The sequence below is a fragment of the Zootoca vivipara genome, chromosome 3, assembly GCF_965207765.1.
Source record: "Zootoca vivipara chromosome 3, rZooViv2.hap1.1, whole genome shotgun sequence".
NCBI lineage: Eukaryota > Metazoa > Chordata > Lepidosauria > Squamata > Lacertidae > Zootoca > Zootoca vivipara.
The window spans coordinates 66,004,522-66,032,447 of record NC_142586.1 but is presented as its reverse complement, the minus strand read 5'-3'; the positions used below and the strand labels follow the sequence as shown (position 1 = coordinate 66,032,447).

The 27,926-nt window shown below is 39.2% G+C and overlaps 1 protein-coding gene across 12 annotated transcripts in view; it reads right to left on the bottom strand.

The window, feature by feature from the left end:
• ARID1B (AT-rich interaction domain 1B) overlaps positions 1-27,926 on the bottom strand; it is a 357,452-nt gene that overhangs the window by 156,007 nt on the left and 173,519 nt on the right. For 8 of the 12 annotated variants that reach the window (XM_035108659.3, XM_035108661.3, XM_035108664.3 and 5 more), the window contains exon 5: positions 13,704-13,745. The exons of the other annotated variants lie outside the window; for them this stretch is intronic. In XM_035108659.3, the coding sequence (XP_034964550.3) occupies positions 13,704-13,745 (42 nt within the window). The remainder of the gene's footprint in view (positions 1-13,703; positions 13,746-27,926) is intronic. 12 annotated transcript variants of the gene reach the window in all.

Genomic DNA, 27,926 nt, shown 5'->3' with positions numbered 1-27,926 from the left:
ATAGTTTCCATCTTCTCTATCTGATGTATACTGCCCAACAATACTACTTACAACTATACTCTGAAGCAAATATACTTAATCTGCCTACAATAGCAGCACAGGGAAATGTAGTACTGACTCTGCACCAAACTGGGTTCTCTTTTCCAGCACTGCGCTGCAATTGCCAGGTATGAAGCACGAGTTCCTAGGGTCAATCCCAGTTCCACCCCCTATGCCAGCAATTTGTAACCAGAAGGATCTATACCAACTAACTTGGCTTCCCTAAACAGTTTTTCCTAAGCAGCAAAGACTAGTGTTTTGGTAGACAACTATTTTCCCCCAGACATCTTTCTTGAAAGTTAAAAAGTACATAATTATATGTGCACTAAACATGGTGAGATGTAAATAAAAGAGAGAGAAAGAAAAAGAGAAACAGCACCCATGTAAAAGGGAAAGTAAGGGGGGGGGCGGACCCAAAACTGTATACAGTCAAACCTCGGTTGTCGGACGTAATCCATTCCAGAAGCCTGTTTGGTTTCTGAACTGTTCGACAACCGAGGCATGGCTTCCGATTGGCTGCAGGATCTTCCTGCACTCAAACGGAAGCTGTGTTGGATGTTTGGCTTCCGAAAAACATTCGGAAACCGGGACATTTGGGAGCCAAAACGTTCTACAACGGAGGCGTTTGGGAACAGAGGTTTGACTGTACTTTACAAAGTCGGTTATTGTACTTCACCAGATCTTAACCTATTACAGTATTTTTAAAAATGGATTGCTAGACAACTAGGAACATTTTCTTTGTGATAAAGCATTTCATTTCAAGGCTGAGCCAAAGGCAGCTATCAAGAGATGAACCAGAGCCCAGGGACTAGCTGGTGAGTCAGAGCTATGAAATATGCTAAAGAATCAGGAAGACCTTGAGATCTCAGGCCAAACAGAAAAGGACTGCCCTTCCAGAAGAGAGCAAAGGCCATCCTAGATGAGCAGGGCCAGTCTAGGGCCTGAGAAGATGCTTGTCTGCCAGGATGATACTCAAGAGTGCTGAGGTTCATCATACAGGGAACCCGCACACAGAGCAGAAGGCTCCTACTTCTAGTCCTGGTAGTTCCAGACACTGAGCAGCACTGCCACTGTGTCTCCCTGTTCCAGCAACTACACAGAATACAAGACAATTATTGGCACCAACAAAGAGAGTTTGACAAATAAGCATGCACACAAAATGATATGCTTGAGGAAACTGACAACATATTTTAATCTAGCCTCATAAGATTAAGTTCACTTCAAACATGAAGATGGACTGTTTTGTTGAGGAGGAAAGAGGTGGTAAAAGAGGCTCAGGAGCTTAGTTAGAGTTTCAGAATTTTGTGCTCATGTTCCAAAGTGCACAAAAACCTTCAGCTATTACACACAGTGAACTGAGAGAGCAAGAGAAGGGGCAGCACATGTATGTTTACTTACTCACCCTGTGAAGTTTTCCCATGGCATTATGTAACACCTGCACCCACTATGTCTGCTCCCTGGATCATTTATTTCTGGGCTCCACAGCTCAGGCTCTTGTTTCCCAATAACATAACACAAGTTTGTGTTAGGCATTGGATACACAAGGGCCCCAGCTTTCACTTCTTTTACACCAAGGTCTGAAGGGGGCTTGAAAGCACATTTGCTTGCACGTCTCCCTGTGATCAGAACCCCCGATAAGGAGAGTTCTGACTGTGGAAGCAGAGGGGCACATCCTGTGACTTTTAATTTTATTTTTACAAAACCTTAAAGGTTTAAAACGTTATTCAGGGCAGTCAAAACAACATCCTTGAAATATCTTTTCTTCCCAAGTAAGACTATCCTTTTGGATTCATCAACATCACATGATGTTACAATTTGGATTAATAAACATAAGCCATGTTTATAGATGCCATTGATTATTTATCTACAGAACAAAGCTTACTTTGAGAACGTGAACAGACCTTGGCTTTGATATGCTGATATATTTTAATACATGTATCTTGAGAGCCATGTGCAAATGCCACCTACGCATAATACAGACATGCTTATTTTACTGCAAACTTGAGAAACAATTTCAAAAGGACTATGACAATAAAATAGACAAATGAGATACCTACATACATCGTGAGAAATGCATTGGGGGGGAGAGAGAGACTCAAAGCACACATAAAAAAGTAACATCAGATGTCCTTGAAGATAACTGTGCACAATATGATTTTAAAATATATCTGTAGTTTACTGGATGCAGCAGCTTATCTTGGCAATTCTGCGAGAGGCAATCCTCATTTCCCAATTGGGAAATTGGGTTCTACTAGTGGAAAACCTACAAGTGTTTGAAGAGGGCAATCTCTGTGAAAGGGAATGAAAATGTGCAAAGTGAGTGGTAAGTAGGAGCCAAAGTATATTTTTAAACTTACTGTAGACCTATAGGGGACCAAATGCCTTTTTACATTTGCAGTTCAGCTTCTGAGTTTAAAATGCTTTTTAATTCAAAGATAACTGTGTAAAACTGCCTACAGTAGAAGCCTGAATTTAATAGGCACGAAGCTGAAGGTGTGTAGCATTTTTCTCTGATCACAAGCAGCAAGCACTTAGCTGTGAGAGAGACCCACAATGAATCACTGCAGGGTAGAATCAAACACATCACAGGAACATACAAGCCTTTTTTATTATTACTGTAACAGGTAAAAACACTTTACAACTTAAAGTCCCAGAAAAATGTATTTTCAACCAACCAGCCCTTTACACTTATCAGGCTACCCACAGTATCATACATAATAGCCTATTCGCACTCTATGAATTGAGACTAGAAAGGAAGAGAGTAGGGAGAAGATCAACATTTCTCGTAGAAACCACTTTGAAGTGTTTATAAATAATTCTGAAATATGTCTTCCAAGCTCAAACTGGGCATTACTGAGTCATAAAACTGAAAAAAGTTTTTCTGACAGAATTTTAACATTTGGGCTACATTGTATTTATTATTATATAACTGAAAATGTGTGTGTGTGTGTGTGTGTGTGTGTGTGTGTGTGTGTGTGTTTTCTTGATACTGCAAGTCCAATATTTAGGTTTAAAAGTTATATTTATGAGTGAAACTATGTCAACTGTCAGATCAATAAAAATAACATTTTTTGAAAGCCATAATTACTTTAAATATTTCATTAACAGCACATGAAAGCAGAATATATATGAGAAGCTAGTGAATACACATGTTAAGTACAGACCTGTTCAGCCTCTTTTGCCAAAAATTTGCACCTCTCTACAGAGCACTATGGTCCATGGGGTCACGAAGAGTCGGACAAGACTAAACGACTAAACAACAACAACAGAGCAGTATACCTTATACCTGGAGAACCTCCATTCTAAAAGTATTTAAATACACATTTTCAAATAATTGCTCCTATTCAGAAATATATCCAACAGACACTTTTCTCTCAACAAATATCACAGCCCCTGAGAACTTCAAATCTGCATAAGCTTTGCATAGTAATGATTGTCAGCAAAGGCACAAGCTCTTTCTTGGATTGTTGAATAATATTTTTGGTCCAGAAGGCCGAGTACCAATCTTTCCCTTTGCAATCACTGCCAGGCAGAAATCTGGGCTGGGTATGTGACCATCCATTATGTCACGTTCATCATCTTTGGCTTGTCACTTGATCTCCTGATTTCAATTTTCCTACTGCTGCATCCCTTACTTTCCTCTTGCACTATGGCTACCTTGTGCTCTAAGCTTGTGGACAGGGAATGTGTATGCAGCTGCTATAGGAACAAATATTAATGTCCTAATCACTCTGGAGGACTAATAGGGCAACACTTCCCACATTATTTAAAACGTTTTTACCCTGCTCTTCAGCACAAAAAAGAAGAAGCAGCTCCCAGTACAGCTTACTCTGCTCTGTGCAGCAGTAGTCCCTGGTCTCAGGTTTACAATCTAAAATACATTACATATAAGGGGAAAGGGGGGCGGGGAGAGAAAAAAAGGTATAATGATGATGATTAGTTCAGTTGTCCTAACGGATGGCAATATACCTATTTTGGATCTGACTGCACTCCTCTTAAAGGTCAGAGTTTCACTGCATCTGTTCTTTTTTACTGAACTGTTCTTCCCATTCCCCTTTATTTTCTGATGTTTCACTTCTCTTGCTTTCTGCTTGGGAGATCAAGTTCAAGTTGCTTCTTTTCACTTCCCCTTGGTTCTTTCTGAATCCCTCTGGTGGCACTTGGGAGAAGGGAGCCACCTGATATTTTGAGATATTAATCTCATATACTTCATAACAAAAAGGCGTTGATAAGCTTTTAATATTAATCTGAATCATCACTATCACTTTCCAAATATCACCAGCATTTCAGAAGGCACTTCTTTTACATCTATGCTCACATATCCCAAACAGCAAACAGCTTTAGGTACATGCAGTGCTTTTTTTCTTTGGGGGGGGGATGATGCAGGGATAGCATACCCCTAAACATTTTGAGAATCTTTGTACTTTTGTCCATTTACTGTATTTATTTTTCACAATTTAAACTATAAAATGGTTATTTTCTTTAGTCAAAATTAGAGTACCCAATAGTGTATTATTTTTTCCTCGGTGATATTAATCAATGAAGTTGTCCAGAAATATCACCAAGTTTTTACTTACTCTGCATTCTAGAGAGGAAGCAGTCACTTTTGCTAATGAAGAGGGAGACTCCAGGAAGGGATGGAATAGCTTCTACTATGATGAACTTCAAAATAAACTAAGAGTCCATATACTTTAATTCATTGGACTTCTTTTCTCACAACGAGAAAAGAATTAACACATGTAAAAGGAATCAAATCCAGTTTCTCAGCAATACTAAAAGTACTGTACTAAAAACAGTTTAATAGAACAAGGGGGCTGTTTGCTATGAATGGGAACTGTAGTCCAATGTAACTTAACCAAGAAAATATGAAGTAGTTAATTCACCTTTCCAAAAGGAATTGTCAAATACCTATTACAGTGGTACCTCGACTTACGAACGACTCGACAACCGAATTTTTCGACTTACGAATGGGGCAAATGGCCGCACGCTTACAAATTTCTCGACATCCGAACAGAAACCGCGGCGGTTTTAGATAGGGTTTTATCGACTTACGAATTTTTAGATGGGGTTGCTTCGACTTACAATTTTTTCGTTTCCAATGCATTCCTATGGGAAATCGCGTTTCCAATGACGCTTTTCAACTTACGAATTTTTCGACCTACGAAGGTGCCTTCGGAACGGATTAAATTCGCAAGTCGAGGCACCACTGTATATAAATACTGTGTCAAATGCCCAACTTCCACCAAGAAATCACTTGCCCCAGAAATTATAGTGCACTCCAACTGTAATATATCTGATAGGGCGTGCGTGCGTGCGTGCGCACACACATACACACACCCCACCCAATGTAAATCAAAATTGCCATATGGAATTGTATATGACTCACAGTATCCTAGGTATGCGACATTGATAATGTCTTAATAGACTAGCTAAAAAGAGAAGCCCTAGGAACAGAGTAACACACAACCAACTAATCTGGTAGAACAAGAGCAGAAAGTCATCATCCCTCACATTAAAAATGTTCCAGAGACAAATGACAGCAACACTGCAGTGACATCGGGAATAAAATGTTTGTGGTATGATGTATATGATATAAAGAAGTCAGTGGATGTGGGAAATGTACATAAATAGTTTGGCGACTTAATTAAAATTCACAGGATGCAAATGCCCTGGTTAAAGACAGAAGTCAAGTAGACAGCTTTGCATTGTTCACTGGAGTCTCATTTTTTAATACACAATTATAGTCAAGGGGACTGCTTTTCTGCAGACGCCAATGAAGACAAAATAAGCCCCAGTACAGGGCAGCTTTGCCTGCTGTTCCCCAGAACCTTCTCAGAGCACTGTTTCTGAAGAAAATATCCTGACTGTGCCGGCTGCTTGCAAAGAATGTGTTCAGTTCAGGGATGTATAAGACTAATTGTCCAGCTCCATCCCTCCTTGTGCTGAAACCATAAAAGAAGCTGCAGTCTTGGACTGGGCTGCTGCCCGCAAAACTGTGTTCTCTCCAGGGCTGAGTGAGACCAGCTGACCATTATTGTACTTGGAAGCCATAAAAGAAGCTACAGCCTGAAAAGCGAGTAGTCAGAGTAACACTTGAGTTTTCTCACGTTTTTTCCCGGAAAAAATGGAAATTTGGGGAAAATTGAAAAAAAAGTTCAGTGTGGAGTAGTTTTACAAATTGTGTGAAATGCAGTGTATATAAAAGTATTGTGCTTGCAATAAAACAGGTAATCATCCCCTTTCCCTCAAAAGCAACAAAAAAGCAAGAAACCATCAACATAAAAAAGAATCAGATTTGCCCCTTAGCACCAACAGCATAAAGTTAAGATCCTCCTCGATATTTAAGCTCCACAGGAGGTCTACCCTTTGAGTAGTACTTTTCTTATTTTTAAAAAAAATACTCAGAAGACACAACATATACATGCAGTTTATTCTATCTCATTTTCTGAACTACTGCTATCATTTTCCATTTCTTCTTCCTCTTCCTCTTTGTCATTTTTCTCATGGACTTCTAAAAAACAGCTCTGGAAAAAAACAGGGGGAAAACCTGTTTTTTTCTGGGGGTTTTCCAGGTATTCCCATCTCTACTTGAGGACAGCCGGGGCAAAGCATATGGCAATTTTTTTTGCATGCCAGGCCCAGAAGTAACCAACATCCGGTTACTGAATAGTATGTTGCACTAAGGCTCAAACTCTGTTTGAAAGGAAAAGGAGTGTGTGTGTTTTTTAAATTGAATTTGTTATTATATATTATAAACCGCATGAAGGTAAAAGAGCTTTCTAAACAGTTTACAGAAATATACAACAGAACATTAAAATGATTGATAAAACACAGTTAAAAGCAGGTATTTAAGAGTATTCAAAAGATGATTAAAGTCAGCAGTGGTTAAAAGGAAGTAAATCGCTGGCCCTAACGAAATGGGCTGGCCCTAACGAAAATGTTTTGAGCAGTTGCCGTAAAGAGTACAGTGAGAGCACCTGCCTGGTGTCAGTCGGCAGGGAACTCCAAAGTGTGGGCGCTGGAAGGCCTAGGGGAGAAAACGGAAAAATTGGGGAGGGGGGAACGTTTTTCCTGGTTTTTTCCAAAGCCATTTTTTTTCGGGGGGGAAATAGTGTGTGAAAAATTCAAAGTATATCAAACTAATTCCCCCCCCCATTTTTTCTGGAAAAAACAGCTTTGGGGGGGGAGGGGAAAAAACTTGTTTATTTGCCCAATTTTTCCAGTTTTCCCCCAGGCCTTCCCATCTCTACTCGTACCCTTCCTTCAGCAGAAGCTACTAGACTGGAGTGCATCATGCAGACAGGAGGAGTGAATTTGTTCACATAAATTTTTACTTCAATTAAGTCCACCATATCCTCCCCTGCCCCAATTGAACCAGGTTTTAGAAATATTCTCTAATTCAATGTGGCTAAAAAGAGTTCTACGGTAACTTGGTGATGAAGGAGAATAGGATACATTAGAAATTACAAGGCAATTTCTCTTCTTAGCAGTAAAAGCATTTGGGGAGCACTGCACATTATTTCACTGTATCAAGGTCAGAAAGAACATGCCCAAAAATGATTCTGCGGCATCACCAGAAACGCTCCTTGCCTATAACATGCCTGGCATTTTTTAAAGCAGTAAATACTATTACTAGACTAACCTAGAGATGGAAGTTGATAGATCTTGTTTCTTCATAACTTCCCATACAAAATTTTTTATTTCACCAAATACATGGTTGGCTGGTTGTTTGATCAATCAATTTGATTTCTTAGCCGTTCTTCATCACAAGGCCACAGGGTGGGTTACAACAATACGATTTAAAAATCAAATGCACTAAGCCAGTTCTTAGTGCAAAGCCAGTACAGTGGTACCTCGGGTTAAGAACTTAATTCGTTCTGGAGGTCCGTTCTTAACCTGAAACTGTTCTTAACCTGAAGCACTACTTTAGCTAATGGGGCCTCCCGCTGCTGCTGCACCACCGGCACACGATTTCTGTTCTCACCCTGAAGCAAAGTTCTTAACCCGAGGTACTATTTATGGGTTAGCGAAGTCTGTAACCTGAAGCGTCTGTAACCCAAGGTACCACTGTACTGTAATACAATTTAAAACAACAAAAAAATGGGGTAGCTCCTAAAAATATATCTCAGCTATCAAAGGCCAGGATGCAGAGGGCCTTTGCTTATAATATCAAATAAAAATGATTCAGAGATCACTGAATGCAGGTTTCACATGACTGCTAAAATCACAACATCTGACATAGAACAATTATTTTAATTGTGAACCTCATTAGAAAAAATAACAACTTGTAGTTGCCATAGTGGAAATCCTTGAATGCATAATTACTTTTTATATTCTCTAGTTCAAAAGAGAGAAGAAAGAAAAGGGCAAATATTGTTATTTTAATTTTTAGTAGCTATAGAACCAACACAACCTGCACACTAGGAAGCCAGTCTATGGTGGGTGTATCCATTGGGTAATATAGAAGAGCTATATCTAAAAAAGGATTATGTTTCCCAGTCTTGTCTGAGTACTTCAGATAAAACTACTGATTAATAATCAGAAATCTGTTTTCACACCTGTGCAATATTCTTGAAGTCAGCAAAGGTTGCATGCAAGGTTAGAGCAAAGGCATAATTTAGAAGAGGGTATACATTAAATACACTCATCAACAAATCAACGGAGTCAGTACTTAAAACACTCAATCGGATAAAGGTTAATTGGCTTTAATAAAACTTCACTATCCTTTCAAGATGTGAATGGTATTAGCAGCCAGCAGATGGCAGAAGCAGAGGCTGCTTTGAATGCTTTCCAGCAAAAGCCATGCTAACAATGTATGATTTTTCTTTCATCCTATCTTGCCTTTCACAAACATGGACATAAAGCACGTATCAACCAGCTGAACATTTTCAGGTTTAGTATGCAGAATAATATTTTGGTAACAGTTGGGTGCGTACCAATTTTCATCTTTACCCCTCTGACCTTACCCATGCCATATGTACAGTCGTACCTCGGGTTACGACCACCTCGGTTTGCGAACAGTTCGGGTTACGAACTGCGCAAACCCGGAAGTGTTTTCGCCCCGCGCGCGCGATCGCGCGATTTGCGCATGCGCAAAGCGCGAAAATCGCGAAAATCGCGCTTTGCGCATGCGCAAAATGGCGGCGCCCATCGCGCTCGGTTTGCGAACTATTCGGGTTACGAACTGCGATCCGGAACGGATCGCGTTCGTAACCCGAGGTATTACTGTATATGAGAAGAGAATGCAGCTTAATGGCAGACCACATGCCTTGCAGGCCAAAGTCCCCAGGTTCAAACCCTGGCATCTGCTGGTATGACAGTGAAAGGCCCTGTCTGAAATCCTGGGAAGCAGCTGCCAGGCAGCGTACACTAGGAGTAATCAACCTGATGCCTTCTAGATGTTCTGGACTACAATTCCCATCATCACTGACCGCTGGCCAAGCTGGCAGATGCTGTTTGGGTACCCCTGATGTACACAACAAATAGCAGTGAGATAAATGGACCGATGGTCTTACAAGGCAGCTTTATATGTTCCATATTCTCTCACCCTAAATTAATGGTCACCTAAGTGGGTGAGTATAAATAGCCTGAGAAAAAGATCAAAGAGCAGAATAAGCTCTCAAATTTTGAGTGTTGCAATACACTAACTGAACTCCACATGAATAGTGTTCTAGTATTTCAAGCAGATGTGAGAAAACATTATGTCCACAGGGAGCTCCAGTGTTAGCAGGACCCTCTTCAGTACTGGGTTACCCACACTGCGTGTGACACTGCTATTAGCACTTAAGCTAGTGAGGAAGCTCCATGTGGGCATTGCAGTTCATTACACAATAAGAAATCTTTGGACTGGACTGAAAATACTTTTGAGTAGATGGTCAAGTCTTTCCCAATATGAACTCAGTTCCCCACAGGACTTTACTGGAGGAATAAATACTCAAATACAGTAAGTATTTCTCAGAAGACTATTGGAGAGGGACAACACTAAAAAGTTAGGGGTGGTCAGCGAGGGGCACAGTTGAATTGTTACAGTAAGAGATGTTGACACCAGCACCGCCAGCCTCCCGCTAGGCCTCCTGTGCTTTGCAGCTTTAAGTGCTGGTTGGATATAACTTGTAAAACCCTGTAATTCAACCGTAGTACCTTCTTTTGCCCAGGTTTCTTGCAGGGAAATGATATCATGTGTTTGTAAAATAGGAACAGAAATCGCTGTCCTGAATCTTGTTCAGCCACCCTGTTACATTCCATGATAGAAGTTTGATTGTTTTACAGTGATTTCCTCTTAGTCAATTGCTGACTGAAAATACAGAAATGCATAAAAACAATTTATCTGATGAACTGAGACAATCTTGTGGCATTATACTTAGTCTGATGCAATGATGTCTGCTCTATGGAATCCTATGGACCTCCTTGTAACACCTCTAAAACAAGAGACATCCCTGGTATTCCACTTTTTTATTAAAAAAAGAACAGACCTTAATATTATTATTATTTTAAATATAGTCCCAATTATTTATGTGTTTTACAAAGAGAGAAGAGGTCCTCAGTGCATGGGGGCTTGCAGTCTAGAAACAGACACAAGGGAGACAGCAGAGAAATAGCAGCAAAATCAAGGCAGGGGGTAAACATGGGGAAGATTATGGTGGTTATACCTCCCTAAGCTTAGCTGTCATAGCATATGGGGACAGAGGTGTGTGACAATTTACAGAAAAAGTGGGTTTTTTCTGTAACAGATGATAATATATGATTAATCTTCCAACACTACATTAATTCTGTTGAACACTGTACTAAAGGTTTCTTCTCAGAAGAACTCTTTGATCTACCTAAGATTTTTGGCATGAAATATGTAAAAATGCACTTCCCATAAGAGGGGGAGAGCTCAGAAATTGCCCTTTTATTCCCAGTTAGAATGCTACATTTGTTAAATACTTTAAAAGAATACTAGAGCAGCTCTATTTGTTTTTCATAAATTATTCCAAGACAGCTTTTTAGGTATCACAAGAAAATACAGGCAACAATGTTCACTTACTATGCTATGCAGTTTGTTCGTATCACCCACTCTGCTACATGCACTTCCTCATAGTAATTGGGCAGTGTTACCAAATAGGAACCAAAGGAAGCTAGGAGATCACTGATTAAAATACCTTGGAACCAGTACTCTGTCTTGACTACAAAGAATATATATTTACAAGCAATTAAGTATGCATTCATACTGGATTGTAGGATATTGTAGGTACATAGAACTATTATTGTTCCATTGACAAAAAGTACACTTCAAAGATTATTTAAAACACACGTTAAAAAGTTAGAAATTCAACTTGGAAGTCATCATGCAATCTTATTAATATTTCCAGTTCTGAACAGTTCTGACTGCTTGTGATTTATTAGTGTTAGCCAATAACCCGGTAAGATGCAGCCAGTGTAGAGCATCCAATAGGAAGTTCAGTAGAAATTTTGGGAAACAGTATCTTATACTATCAGGGGTATATTGATAGGAGAGAGATTTGGACTTAAATATACGTGTGTGTGTGTGTGTGTGTGTGTGTGTGTGTGTGTAGCATATGAATGTACGCAAAGAAAAACCAAAGAGAAAAAAAGAGAAAAACAACAACCAGACATTTAGTAGACATCTGTGTTGGGAATTCAGTTCCACCTTAAGGTACAGGCATGTAGCTGTTGTATGTCACATGTCTGTGCACTTCCGTTGTGTATTGCTTTTGCTTTTGCTCTGCTGCGTTGATCAAGAAGGAGAGGACATGTTTTTCTCTCTCCTGAGTTATGCTTAATAAACGCTTGTAAATAATGTCACTACCGTCTCTCTCACCGTTTCTGGCTGCATGGACTCTGCAACAGCGTGCCTAGGCTACTGAGGTCTAGGTCATTATCTCAAGCTGCACCACAGGGTGAGACACCCAGCAGGTCGACCAGGAAGGCACGGAGCCTTGGTGTCTTCCATGGTGTTTGCTAACAATCTGAAGGCAGCCCTGTTTAGGGAAGCTTTTAATGCTTAACAGACTATTGTATTTTAATATTTTGTTGGAAGCCACCCAGAGTGGCTGGGGAAACCCAGTCAGATGGGCGGGGTATAAAAAAAATATTATTATTAAATTATTATTATTATTATTACAACCATTCCTGCCATAATTAAAACATACATCAGTTTTTCAATCTGTGCAAAGTTAGCCATTAAGCTCTGTTTGTGTGTGACGTTGGCCAAGGGAAGTGCTTACCCCTGCAATACACGCTTCCTTCCCTTTTAAAAGCACTTACCATATGCACTGGCTCATTCGCGTGTAGACTTAGTGTGCCAGCCGTCTGCCCTCCTGGGTCGCTGAACTGCTAATGCTAAACATGAGTGGGTTGATGCATGTGCTAAATGCATTTAAATATGATGGGAAGAAAGTGGAACATTTACATGGTAAGCGCTTTAAACCATGGCCTTTGTCACATATAAATTGGGCCTACCTAATACTATTGCCAACTTGCAACTTTAGCCATAAAATAATAGCAGAGCCTTCTCCTGAATGGGTCAGCAATGAGAGCTATTGGCTACAATAATCTTCAGTAATACTTCTGTTTACTCAGCTAGCATGAAGGATTATAGAGATGATTTTGCAAGAACTGACCCTCCAGCTTTATTAAATATTCAGTGAATGTACTGTATGCACGCTGCGCCTTAAAACAAAAAAAGACAGAAAGTGCTACAGAATACCATATGTTAAATACTTCACATAACAGTAGAGCAGGGCTACTTATTTTTAATAATTTAGTTTAAATCAGTTTATCAGGTATCACAACATAATAAGGGAACAATGGTAAAGCATGCTGTCATAAATATTTAGTAACTTTAACATTGTAAATTTGGATTTTTTCCCAGTTACCAGAGTTAATTTTGTGCATGGTTCTCCCTTATGAATTTTGAAATCCATTCTTTTCTTACTGATTGTTCTACCTTGGTGATAATGCTGCTGTTATGCCTTTCAGAAGTATCATATTATATGGAAAATTCAACAGCAGGAGACTTGTGATTTAGGCTCATGTTCCCAAATTCTTCTCCCTCTCCACATAACCATTCTCTCTTCTCACTAAGTGCATGTATAGCCTACACACAATCTGTTTTGCCTAGGATCATCTGCTACTCAGTACGCTTAAGAATGAGATCGATACCATAATGTGCATTATCCAAGATTTCACAAATAACTGAAATCAATGTTTAAGTTTGTGAAAGTATGCATAGAACCTTCACAATATCTCTAGAATAACCTAAAATTCCATACAGTACAAATCAGAACTACCAAATTGGTCAGACATCAACCCCCTTAGAAGTAAAAATGGCTATTAGTACACAAATGCAAAAGGCTTATTAACAAACTCCGGAACTCTATGAAACACCACATTCAAAAGTCCCCTCTTTCCATTCCCCTATAACATCAGCTTTTCTAATCTGAGTCCCCTCAAAACCTTTCACTTTGAAAATAGGTGGAACACCACAGACCATATGAAATGCCACCTTCAGAGTATTAAGCCCCAGATATTGCTTGAACTGGTGGATTTGAATCAAATATTGATACAGTTTTCAGGGGTGGGGAATAATTTTTTATGCAAAATCAAAGCAACCATCCTACATTGATGACACCTAGAAAGTCAAAACTTCATCAACTACAGACCTTGAGTCCAAATGAAGCATCCTCCGAGGCCAAGACTTCAACCTGAAATTATAAGCAAAAATATCATTTCAAATGTAGTCACTTAAAAAACATATCTTGACCAGAACAAGGAGAAAACATATGCCAGAACAGAATGCACAGTGTAATCCCATAACACAAGCTGTTTAGACATAGAATAGATAGAACCAAGCTATGAACTGAACTGGGGTCCTCTGGTAGATCTCTGGATGATGTGTGGTAGATCAGCAAGGATTTCTGATTTCCAATGAGTCAGGCTTTTTAGAATTTCTGATCTGCAGTAACTCATATGCAAATTTGTACTTTCACTTGCAGGTCATCCCAGTGCTGTGGCTCATGGAGTGGGTAACTTGCAATGCACCTAACTGGCAGATAAAACTCAAAGCAGATTGTGCCAGTCTGAAGTCTGCCCAAACCTGCTGAATACTGCATTCGTGCAATATCCAGTTCAAGCAAGAAACATTGTTTGCTTCTGGATGAGGAAAAGACAGAGGGCTAAACATATCAAGACAGTGGGCAGGTTTATTGGAGGAGTTTGTATGAAAACCTAATGATGGTCCTTCAAACTGGTTTTCTTTTAAAAATAAGATAAGTGTAATAATACACACACTTCTAAATAGCTGTCATGGATTCATCCTCAAACTGGAATTAAAATTATGTATTAAAGTTATACATACGGTAATTAGAACCTTAAAAAATTAAACAAGCATACACACAACATAAGCAGAAGGAGCACTTGTAAATTTGTGACAATCAAGAACATAAAATCTCTCTCTCTCCTCTCTCTCTCTCAATACTGTTGAATGACTTTCAGCTACAAGTAAGGCTTGGACATTCTTTCTTGAATGATCTTTCCTTTCTTCCCACCGTATCTCACAAATGCATACACAGACACACTCAAATGTTAACCCTCTACTTTTGCTCTGGAAGCCCAAAACTCCTATATCCAAATTATATAAATAAATACATAGGCCTTAGTAAATACAAGCAACAAGAGCAGAGGGAAAGAGGGGCTAATTGAGGGTGCAGCAAGTCAGCATATATGGAAATTACCCTTCAAGTCAATGGACAGGGAAAAGAGTTATGAATTCAGAGCACAAGGAGCACAACTTGCACAAGCCACAAACTAAAGCACTATTCTAATCTCAAGTTTATGAGATGTTGCCTGGCTTCAATATTCCTGCACCAACTTACATGACAGAAAGAAACAAGAATAAGTGGAAAGCGGGCAAATCAGTATGGAGTCTCACAGAATCCTGACCTGACTTGAGTAAAGCAGATTCTGCAAACAACAGATTTGCACTCCTGGGGCAGAGGCAGCAGCTGATGGATTGCAAGAAACAATGAGGCATAGAATCACAAAAGAATGTATGCATGCTGTTATAGAATCTAGTGGGGCCAATATGGAATTGTCAGTGTCCTACTAAGATTTGAATACATATGTTCAACTTTTTAAAGAAGTATTAACTTCTTACCATACTTCACAATCAATTGGGTAACATGGGCTCTAAATAGGCTTGCCTGTTTTGGAAGTACATCCTACTGATTTCAAAGACACTTACCTCTAAGTAATAATGCTTAGGGTTTCAGCCTTATGTCCACATCTGTATTCTGGGCTGAACTCTGTAGCAGAATTTCAATTTAATGTCACCATATCTAAAAAAAGATTTCACCACCTAAATGCTGAAGCTCCACAATAGTACATGTGACTTTTAAAAGAAGGATATGACAGGCTGCATCAACAAGGACAGAGAAAAGGGGCTGACAAATTAAATTAACCAATAAATGTATTTCGCAGCTTCCAACAAGGTGCATCCAATGCTCAAAACAACTGGCAAAAAACAGAGTATTTCATTACACTGGTAAATGTATAGATGTAAAAGTTAAACCACGGAAAGTGTGTGTGTGTATGGTGGTATCACAGGCAGAATTAGAATCAATAATTATGTTTGACTCTTTAAACAATACATCCATTTACAGCCAAGAGATGCATTAACAATATTGTCTACAGAGCAGGCTCTAATTGGCAATCAGCTAATCTGGGCAGAAAGAGAAGAGAACATTAAACTAGTTTGAGGCTGTATTTTTGGAACACTATTCAAATTCTTAAATTAAAATGATATAGAACTGATTGATTTAAAATTATTAATTTAAATTTTCTCCTGTTAGACCACAGAAACAAAAAGAGACAATTATAACAGCAAACGGTTAACATCTGAGTATGTTTTGTCTTTCATATTTCCTATGTGGGGCTTATGAATTTAACTCAAAAACTCAGCATGAAGTCATCAAATGCTTCTAATTGCAAACAATTGTACAGAATAACACTGATACAGTAATGTCATTTTTTTCTTTTAAAGAAAGTAAAGAGTAACCATAAAGTGCTTAGATTCAATGCCCTGATACAATATTTCATGCCATGTCAAGGACTGTCCAATAAAATATCAACATGTTCTTTTTGTTAACAGGAAATGATCCCCATCCACCACAACATACAGTGAATCTTACTCTGTTTAATTTGCTAAGTTTGCTTTAAGTACTGTGAAAGCACATATGTAGTTGTAATGTCACATAGAATAAGTTCTGCTTAAACTCAAGCAAAATTACAGCATCATGCAGATTGTAGGAACTGCTTTTCTTAATAGTTTAAAACCATGTCTGGGAGGAATCACCCTCTAGTGGAAACTGCAGGGTACTTCAAACACCTTGAGAGTGTATCTTGTAACATACCTAATAAAAAATAAGGACACCTCTCTATATTGTTCATCTGCTTAACACTGATTGCAGTGGATAATGAGTTTGGCTATCAACTGAAGGTAACCTGTCACTAAATAAAGGCTGTCAGTAGCTGTTGTTGGTGCTACAGAATTGGAAACATGCAAACTAGCCATTAACAACACTGAAAGCTTTTAAACTACCCCCCCCCACAGGTATCTATTAAAAAACCAACCTGTTTTTAATTTACATGCTGATATTACATGACTGTTGGTTAGCCTAGATGCATATTTAACTCCTTAGGATACAGACAGCAGGCAGCAATATAAACTGCTATAGATTTCTAATAGCAGCTAACATTTCTGACTGATAAAGTTTTCAGTGGATGTCTTAAGTCCTGAAGTGCTGTTGGGCCTGAAACTGGGCTAGCAGGCTCTGCTGGTGGAGGAAGAAACAGAGGAGGGAGCCTCTATTGTAGGAATAAGGGTGGGAGGAGTGAAGGATCTCCCTTTACCACCCTGACTTCTGTCGCTCTGGAGTCAAGTTGGAGGAGAGCGCCTCAGTGGAGGAAAGTTTGCTCAGCCAAGTGAAGAAGCCAAACAGAAGACAGTAGCAACTTGAACAGCAACAGGAGAGTGCAGTCATGTCACCTAGAACTAGTTGCCGCATTCAGAGATGGGAGCAGACCCACCCACCACTGATGCAATGGTATCGGATCTACAAGTAAACTGAAAAAAAAATCTGTAAAAATCTGAGGCTATGTGTTTCAACACCCATATATCCAAAAAGAATTTGCCAACATCACCAAGATAAATCAGACAGAAACCCAAGAATAAACCCCAATACCTACACCTCCCCTCCTCAGAAGGAGGGTGAGGAATCCCCAACATAGAACTATACTACATCACCAACCAAGTCATAACCCCATATATTCTAGAAGACGAAACAAAACAATGGGTACACCTGGAGAGAGACATAATCGAAAATACCCCCAATGCAGCATACCCATTCCTCCCAAACAAACTAAGGAAAATCCCCACAACACTAAACAGGTTCACACAGACCATGCTTAAAGCATAGAAGGAAGAAGCAGGCAAACTGTCCCCAACCCCATCCCCACTAAGACCTCTGGCTCATATCACCTAGTAGACTTCTACAAAAATAACAAACCCACATCAACACAAAAACTTCAAGCCAATCTAGGGGACATCCAAATGCCTTGGCAAACACACCACTAATTACATGCCTTCTTAAAAAAAACCCAGTAGTAAAAACAGCAGCAGCTATGCTCTTGACAATCTTCGAAAACCTCCTCCTAACAACAAAGGGACACGCCAAGGGGATGGTATCTACAATATACAAAATACTGCTCCAAAATTCCACAAACCCCCTCGACGTAATAAAAAAACAATGGGGGGACAACATAGGCTATGAAATTAACCCAGGAGCATCACCAAAATGCTGGAGAGGATGCATCTCCACAGGCAAATGCCTCCACATGTGGTGGTAATGTCCCAAAATCCAACTCTTCTGAACTTTAGTCATACAAGAAATAAGCAAAATAACTAAACAAGTATTAGAAGTCACCCCAGTATGGGCCCTACTGAACATCTTCCAAGATAATAATGTCCACTCACATTATAAAGAGCTGATAACCCACCTACTCTCAGCAGCCAGAAGCATCAGAGCCAGACACTGAAGAGACCTGTCAGGAGTAAACATGAACCAATGGCATAGCTGCCAAGTTATCCCTTTTTTTAAGGGATTTTCCCTTATGCTGAATAGGCTTCCTCGCGAGAAAAGGGAAAACTTGGCAGCTATGACCAATGGTATCAAACAGTATGGAAAACAGCCTTACTAGAAAAACTAACCAATGAACTGAAACTGGCATGGGGACAAATAGAAAACACCTTTATCACATACATTGCCCAACAAGACAACAACAAGAATCCGCCGACATCATACGAATCAATATGGCTAACCTGACCCAAAAACCCACCCTCACACACACAAACAAATCTCACTACAGCCAACCAAAGACAACCAACCAAACCCTAGGCCACATCCAACCTCTCTCACCACCAAGGAAATATAAGTGAATAGAAAGAGAACCCACACAAGTGACGCTGACACAAAAGCCCACACCTACACTAAGAAGAATAGAAGCATTACCACCCCATCCCCTCCCTCCCTCCCCCTCTTTTCTTCCCAACCTAATACTGCATGCAACACTAATGTCACACAACAAATGAAACTCATCTGTAGAAAACATAACTTGGAAAAAATAGACAATGCACATATTTTTGTAAACTAAGAAATCTTTAATAAAAATTATTATAAAAAACTAGCTCACCACTGAATCCCAATAAAGAAGAGTGCAGGGTGATTTGAAGCAATGGTGCGCAGAATTTAAAGAATTTTTAGCCCAGGAATTTGTTTTGAGTGCCAAAAACTGAACTGAGCTCACAGTCCTTCTATATAAAAATATATTCAACATACTCTACTTTCCTCATTTCAGCACTGTAATTTTGGGAAGGGGCTGTTTATTTTGTTGTTGCCATTTTTAAACAAGTTGAGAGTCAGAAATCCTTGCTTCTACAGTCATACCTCGGTTTAAGTACGCTTCGGTTTGAGTACTTTCGGTTTAAGTACTCCGCGGACCCGTCTGGAACGGATTAATCCGCTTTCCGTTACTTTCAATGGGAAAGTTTGCTTCAGGTTAAGTATGCTTCAGGTTAAGTACAGACTTCCGGAACCAATTGTGTACTTAAACCGAGGTACCACTGTACTTCATTCACTCAGAAATCTGCAGGGACACCAGTAGATCCTAATCCATCTTCTGCTCACCATTACTAAACTATGTTATGGGCAGGCAAGAGTAGGTAGCCCTTATCATATTTTCCTGAGAAAATGATTCTCCCAGTCAGTATTTATCATGGTGGGGCTCCAAAAGCCCCATCCCAGCCTGAGACAAGTCCCCAAGGAGAAAAATTGCTTGGGAGCAGAGGTCATAATAAAACTGACAATATCATAATGCCTTTAAAGCAAAATTTCACAAGGAAAAATCAACATAACACACGGAAATAATTTGCGTTGGGTGCATTCCCCCTCTCCCACAACTGATATTAAAAATGCTCAAATCCAAACTTGGCTTTTTTTCATATGTGTTTAGTTAGGTCAGCTCCTCCAGATTTCTGTGGGAGTCTGCAAATGAGAAGTCTGCCTGTAAATTAACCCTAAAATATGACTGAGTGTTAACACTGAACAGCAATCTATAGTAGAGGCAGCTGGTGTGACAAATTAGTATAAATACTTTCAACAAAATATTTAAATGAAAAGTCAGTGTTATTTACATGAAGAGGGACCCTTCTCTGAGCTGGCTATAGAAGGTCTTATTGTGCTAGCCTTGCAAGGGGATAAGAGGAAGGGGACAAAGCTGGATTCTCTGGATGTATTTATTAGACTATCAGACAAAGGTCTTTCAAAAAGAAGGCAGAGACTTTTACTATAGCTCACTAATACAATAATTCAGTTCATCTCATTCCTTGAGCTGATCGTTCAACAAAACAGTATCATAATAACTTAAGTAACAACAGATTCGTCTCTGCCTCTCACAGTTCACTCGCACTAGTAAAGTGGTCTATAGATACATAGGGTGAAATTCTGAATGCACACAAGTGTGCTCATGCAATACATATGTACATCTGGAGATTCTGAGAGGTTGCTTCAACTTCCAGTAAGCAAGAAACTGCAATTCACATAATAGCCTCTTTGGCTGAAAGAAATAAACTACTCTCGTCATGCAGTAGTTTTGGATTGTGAATCGCTCCGAGATGTACGGATGGAGGGCGATATACAAATTTAATATATAATAAATAATCATAATCAAAGGGTATGAAAAAGAAGCAGCCTTACTCTATCTTTGCATGAACTGATTGCCCACCATAGCAAAAGCATCATAGGTGCCCACCACCTCTGCCACTACTATGTAGGTTTCTCAGTCAAAATAAAAAAAATAGCAAGCCACCAATAGCTTCCATGGTTCTGTGACAGATGAGATTTCAGCAACAGATTAATGTTTCAGTCTAGGAATGCTAGTACGTTAAAAACAAACCCAAATGCACCACTCAGCAAATCCTTGGCAAACCCAGATGCTCTTGCCAGTGCTTCAGCCAACATCTTAAATGTGGCAGAAGCCATATTTTTCTAGAAAAAGAGGTGGCAAAACTCACCATGAAGGCATTCTTTGTTCTCATATAATGGCAGTGGCACCCACCCTTGCCGGAACTCAATTCCAGCAAGTTCCAGCTGAAAAAAATCCCTGGGCAGAAGTACCCACCCTCTCCATAGCAGCAAATCCAGGTGCAGCAGTAGTATCTATTAATCACATTTCTAAGCCTTAACATGAGATGTATGCTTCCCAGAACCAATCCTCTCACTATCCTATATTCAGATGAAAGGCAAGTTCCCTTCTTTGTAATCTGCATCCATTTATAGAGGTCACAGCTGGATGTCTCTCCTAGTGCAGGTCCCTCCAGGAATAATGTCCCATGGTGTACTTGGCTAAATGTTCCCATGATGTCCAAAAAGAAGTCCTCAGCTGATTTTGAAACACCAAACATTTCACTTCTTTTCATTCCAAGTGAAGGTGATATGGCAGGTAAGAAAATCCTTTCACCAGAAAGATCCATGGAACTGCCAAGCAATGATTGAAATGGAATGTGAGGATCTGATTGAAGACTATTAAAAAGAAGCTATAATATGTACCTTTTTTAAAAAAAACTTTAAAATTCTAACCAAAAGGCTCGTTCTTTGAAAAGGCTTTGTTAATTAACCTATAGGGACTGGATCTAGTTTTAAAAAATAGGTTTTTTTAAATAGTACTGCCTACATTTGAGAAGTTCTATATGGGATAGGATTTTACACAGCGGAACATTCTCTCTGATTTTCAAAATGGTACTGTTGTAACATTTCCTCCATTTGTTGCCACTAATTTTGGGGCAATAAAGGAACATCATGCTCAAGGCTTGTACCCTTACTACCTTTCCTCAGCCCTTCCAAGTCCTTCACAATACATCTGTGGGTGTTACACTTTTCAGTAATACTGAAATAAGCTCTTATTTTATTTTTGCATTTTCTATTTTACAGAAACAAATGAGTTCTTTTAAGGCAGGGTCACTTTTAAAATTCCAGCGTGTGTTCATTCTGTAATTGGAAACTTTACTTCCAATACTCAAAACAATTTATAGTGAAATATTTCCCAAAGGAGAACACAGGACTTATCAGTTTGCTTCTGCTGCTTGCCACTGGTGAGTCAGGGACTGAGGACAGAGCAGCCAGGACAAGGCATTTATGAAAGGCTGCTATTAATTGTGTATCTAAGGCAGTCCACTGGGGATTTCCAAACAAGAAACAGACATGAACATTACACGCTTTAAAAATGAGGCATGTGCTCATGCAACAAACCCATGACTGGGTTTCTGATGGGACATCATGGAGGATATGAAAGAATGAACATTGCAAACTGACTGATGGGAAAACGGGTATTTGTGCTCTGCTGCTCCTTGTTACAGATGGCCTCACCTCTGTTGCTGGACTATGACTGTCTTCATCTCTGACCATTGGCCATGCTGGCTGGGAGACTGCTGAGAGTCCCATCTGGAGATTGACAGGTTCCCCAACCCAGAGATAGGTAGATTGGCTCCAGGGAAAAGGATGCTCCCAAGTGTGCATCCGTGAGTTGCTGGTGGGAAGTGGTTGCCACATTTCATTCAACTTTAATATATCTCACCTGGGTGAGGCATAAATCAAAATCCCAAAAGATCGTGCTTTGACTATGTAATTTGGGAAGGCCTCCACTTCCTGCAGAAGCCAGTCATACTTTTCAAGGAATTGCATTATTCAGGCGATCACTATGCTTAAGTGATAGGAGGTGAAAATAATTAAGTCACATCTGCAGACAGTGATCAGTTGCTTCCCCTGCCCTTTCTTATTGAGCTCATAAGAATGGTAGGAATGACATAATATAAATCATAAAAGTGTACAAAGTCTTTTGCTAGCCTACATCCACAATTAGCTTGGCAGTGACATTATAACAGCAGATTTGAACTCACTCTGTCAGCAGTCAGGCAAGGCAGAGTGGTGCACTGCTACAGTATCTATCGGAGGACTCTGGAGATGAGTGAGCTGAAGAATAAAATAGGAACAATTCCAGCTTCCTAAACCATGCTTATGGTCTCAGAAATTCTCTCATCCAAACAACATGGACATTGGTTTCCATCTCATGCAGAAATACTGTCCTGCCCAGGAAATACTAACACATGCTTTTGAAAAGAACTAAGAAAGTCAGACTTAAAGTAAGTGGTCTTGCTTAGTGTCTTTCCATGCGTAAAGAGAAATCCTTAATTTCAGAACTCGTCCCCTGGTTTTACAGATATAAATCCTGCAGTTCAGAAGACATGTGGTCCTTATGCTGCTGGATTACAAAAACCAAATATGTATTAATTGTTATAGAAACAATTAGTATGCATGCTTGTTCACGAAATATATTAATTAGAAAATTGGAAAGTTGATTTAAATTATTTAAACCAGGTCTTTTTCTTGAGCGATTTAAATCAACTTGATTTAAATCAATCTACCCTGCTTGCCTGTATCTCACACTTGCTTGTTAATTCTCCTCATTCTCCTTATTAGCATATTCATACAACATAGCAGCTCAAGGACACAGCTTGCTGAAACAGCTCTGTATTTAGACTAGGCTACAACAGAAGACACAATACTCCCTCATATTGTTAAATACTATTTAGCAATACAAATCTCTCATGCTCACATCTACTCATTGACAACAAATTTAGGAAGGCATTAACATGTTTGCCTATACTGTATTTCAAATAATATTTATAATCCTACATATATCTTCTCAGAGCGGACCCCTTTTATTTCAAATTGACTTATTCTCAAGTGTGTATAGGATTGCAACTTAAAAACCTCAATTCTGCTCCCTCTTATTTTCAGTGATTATTCAGCAAAAATTATTGTGAGTATAACAACAGTAATTTTTACACATGTTTTGAGCATGGCTTTGTGTAACCCACTTTCTGGGATCCTATTACATTTAGCAGAATACCAGGACTAAAGAAAAGGTCTAACATGAAGTAGATACTGTACAGTATAACTAAAACCAATTGTCATAAGTGAGGTGGAAAATACTACTTATTTCAGCACACTGCTTTTACTGGGAACAGCTTAAGGAGACAGCAGACACATTTAGATGACAAAGCACTACAAAAAAATACTTTCCAGCAGGACCTAAATGACTAGTTACAAAAAGAAAAACAGACTAAACTAAACTGAATTAGTTTTCTCTTCTGACTCAAGTCTTGTATACACAAACACATTGCTTTACTGTGCAAGCAGCACCATGCTATATAGGGCAGCTCACCGCGACAAATAATTGCAGTGAAGCTAAGGCACTGTGTTCCAAAGCAATATTCAGTGGAAACAAATGGTTAAGAGACTATATCTGGTTATTTTCATTCTAAAATAAAGCAGATAAAGCAGATACCCCAAAATGTTACTATGAGATTACAATTATTTCCATTACCAATGCAGTCTGTCTAGTAGGGAAAAAATATTTCATTTGCGATCACAACAAACTGAGAAAGAATAATTTGCTGGAGGCAATTGAGGGAATTCTATGGCTGAAAAAGGATTAGAACCCAAGACTCCTATGTACCAACACAATATTCTTACCACGGTCTATTGCCCACAAACTACGAAATTGTTACATTGTTATTTATTTGTTCAGTGCCAGAGACCAATAGGAGCTTGAGAAAGGGTCACACCATCAGAACATTTGTTTGAATGTTAATTACAGCACTCACATTTTGAATTTCAAAGAAATGGGACAGAGGCAAATGACCTGAAATATAACAGTTTAACTTGATTTGTGTGCGGTACAATCCTGGGAAGTTTACACACTAACCCAACTGAGATGAATGGAAGTTCCACAAGGGTACTAGTGGATTTGCAAACAAGTCTATATTCATTTCACTGAAGCTTGCAAATTAAAAGGTCCTAGCTGATTGCACCAAATTACATTTACATACCAAACCAGTTTGCACATTATGGTAAATCATAGGTAATGGTTTACCATGAACTCAGAGATCACTTCCCTCCTAAGCATGAGGGAGCAACAAAATACAACCCCTGACTTAGTATTATGTTTGAAATGGTTTGTCATGGTTTGTTTAGTCACAACAAACTATGATAGGAGCCCAAGAACAAACCTTTGCTAACCAGCCATGGTTAAGAGCGAAAAGCTAAACCAGGGATTGTGGTTTGTTGCTCTCACTTGCACTACAGGTAAATCATTAACTATGATTTATTGTGACATGCAGATGATGCCACAATGCAAAATGATTGTTTTTAAAAAGCTATTTGTGCCCACCCTTCCTGAATCCCAAAATGGTTTTCAACTTCCTAGGGGAACAGTTGACATGATTTTCACTGCTCGACAGCTTCAAGAAAAATGCAGAAAACAAAACCACTCCCTGTATATGGCATTTATTGACCTAACTAAGGCCTTTGACACTGTAAATCATAATGTCCTGTGGACTGTCCTTCTGAAAACTGGCAGCCCAGATAAATTTGTGAACATTCTTTGGCTCCTCCATGATAATATGACAGCAACAATCCCAGATAACAATGGCTCTCAAAGTGAACCATTCATGTGGGATCAGGTGTTAAACAGAGTTGTGCTATCACCCCAACTTTCATGTGTATGATCCTACATTTTGTCGAAGGGAAACTCCCCACCGGAGTAGAAATCATATCTCGAAAGGATGGAAAGCTCTTTAATCTGAGTAGGCTAAAAGCAAAGAGTAAGGTTACCGTAACTTCCATCATAGAGCTTCAGAATGCTGATGACAACATAGTGTGTGCACATTCAGAGGATGACCTCCAAACTATCTTAAATATCTTCACAGAAGCTTATGAAAAGCTGGGCCTATCGCTCAACATCCAAAAAAACCAAAGTGCTGCACCAACAAGCACAAAACAACCACTCTGCAGCACGACACATCCAACTCAATGGTGTGATGTTGGAAAGTGTTGATCACGTCTCCTACCTGAGCAGTTATCTTTCCACAAGGGCTTTTTCCCAATTGAAGTGCAGAGTGTTTGAAGACCGGGACATTCACAGGGTAACCAAAAAGCTTGTTTACAAACCTATTGCACTACCAACCTTACTGTATGTTTATGAAACATGGACCACTTATACACGCCATCTCCAACTCCATGAAAGATTCCATCAACGGTGTCTCTGAAAAAATTTACACATCACTTGGGAAAACAGGCGAACTGATGCCAGTGTACTGGAAGAAGCAAAGACTGTCAGTGCCAAAGCAATGATTCTCCAACATCAACTTCACTGGACTGGTCATGTTGTTCGGATGCCTGATTATCAACCTCCAAAGCAACTACTCTATTACAAACTTAAAAATGGAAAGCGTAATGCTGGTGGGTCAATAAAAGAGGTTTAAAGACTCTCTCAAGTCAAATCTTTTAAAAATGTAATATAAACACCAACGATTGGGAAACACTGGCCTCTGAGCACTCCAGTTGGAGAATAGCCTTTACTAAAGGGTGTCATGGACTTTGAAGACACTCAAACTCAGGATGAAAGGAAGAAACGTGCTAAGAGGAAGGCACATTTAGCAAACCCTCACCATGATTAATTCCTGCCCGGAAACTTATGTCCCCACTGTGGAAGGATGTGTGGATCCAGAATTGGCCTTCACAGTCACTTACGGACTCACTATTAAGATTGTGTTCATGGAAGGCAATCTTACTTGGCTACGAGTGATTGCCAAAGAAGAAGTTATAGTTATAGTAAATTGAGGTATTTATGTCATTTTGCCATAATCTAAATGTGTACATGCATCTCCAAATTTACACAGACAATATAATCCTATGTATATCTACTCAGAAGTAGACCTCATTTAATTCAAATACCATACTTATTCCCAGTCGATTTTGTATCAGATTATAAAATAAACTCCTCAATTCTGCTCCCTCTTATTTTCAGTGATTATTCAGCAAAATTTATCACAACAATGGTAATTTTTACAGAACATTCTGTTCATGCGCTTCTTTATAAGTGTATCACTTTCCCCTAAATCTGGATTACACAAAAAACAGATATAAAAATGGGCAATATTATGAACAGTAAGATATCTGTATACCTCTGGATAGGCAAGATAATTTTTTCTATTGCCCAATATTAGCAACTGATTTAATCTCAAAAATATCAACCGTTCAATAGCTTTCAATTGAGATGATATATTCAAAAACACAACTCTCTTCCAACTTGTTCTTTCGCATACCTTAAAAAAGTACCTTGGTAGGTAAGAGGAAATCTTGGTTAAGGCTGGCAGAAAAAACTGCAGTCAGAGGTAGGGAGGATAGTGCAATCTCACATCTCCCAATCTTCTGTATTGTGTGATCTGCTTTTGAAGCAGACACTTGTTTTTGTTTTGAATTGCTGCTGGTTTTGCTTCTTTGTTTTGTTTTTAGGTTGTGCTTATATCTTTTTTATACTGTGTTGATTCTATGTAAGGCACATTGTGTATTTTTGTAGAAAGGTAGGGTGTAAATTAAGAAATAATGATAATATCTTCTGCTCTACAGATTAGAACACAAAAGTATAAAATTGCATCAAGACAAACTACTGTGTTTCCTTTATGCTGCCTTTACTGCTGCAGAGTTTTTAAAAAGCAAAGACAATACTATTCCAACTAAAGCTAGGTTAAGTAACCCAATAACATATACTTAAGGCAGTCAAACAATTTGTAAAAACACTAAGGAAAAACACAAAGCTTAAGTTCAATTATGTACCATTTCCCCCAGAAGTTTAAATGACATTTTTTGTTTAATTGAGGCAACAAAGATGTAAGTTGTTTTGTGCTGCAGATAGTGTAGATATGCAAGGCTGGAGTGGCAAACACAGGCAGATCTGTCAAAGGTAACAGATGTATCAAGAGCATGAAGTGATGTGAAGGTGATAATTGCTTACACTGAGAAAGGAAAGGTGTTTCAAAAGAAGAAACTGTTTTCAAAAGATCCAATAAATTCTTGTTGCTCAAAAGAGCCTCTCAAATAAAATTTGGATGAACCATAATATGAAAGGTATACCATATTGGCCCCAATATAGAGGTAAAGGTAAAGGGACCCTTGACCGTTAGGTTCAGTCGCGGACCACTCTGGGGTTGCAGAGCTCATCTCGCTTTACTGGCCGAGGGAGCCGGCGTACAGCTTCTGGCTCATGTGGCCAGCATGACAAAGCCGCTTCTGGTGAACCAGAGCAACGCACGGAAATGCTGTTTACCTTCCTGCCGGAGTGGTACCTATTTATCTACTATGCTTATCTATTATGCTTTCGAACTGCTAGGTGGGCAGGAGCAGGGACCAACAACGGGAGCTCACCCCGTC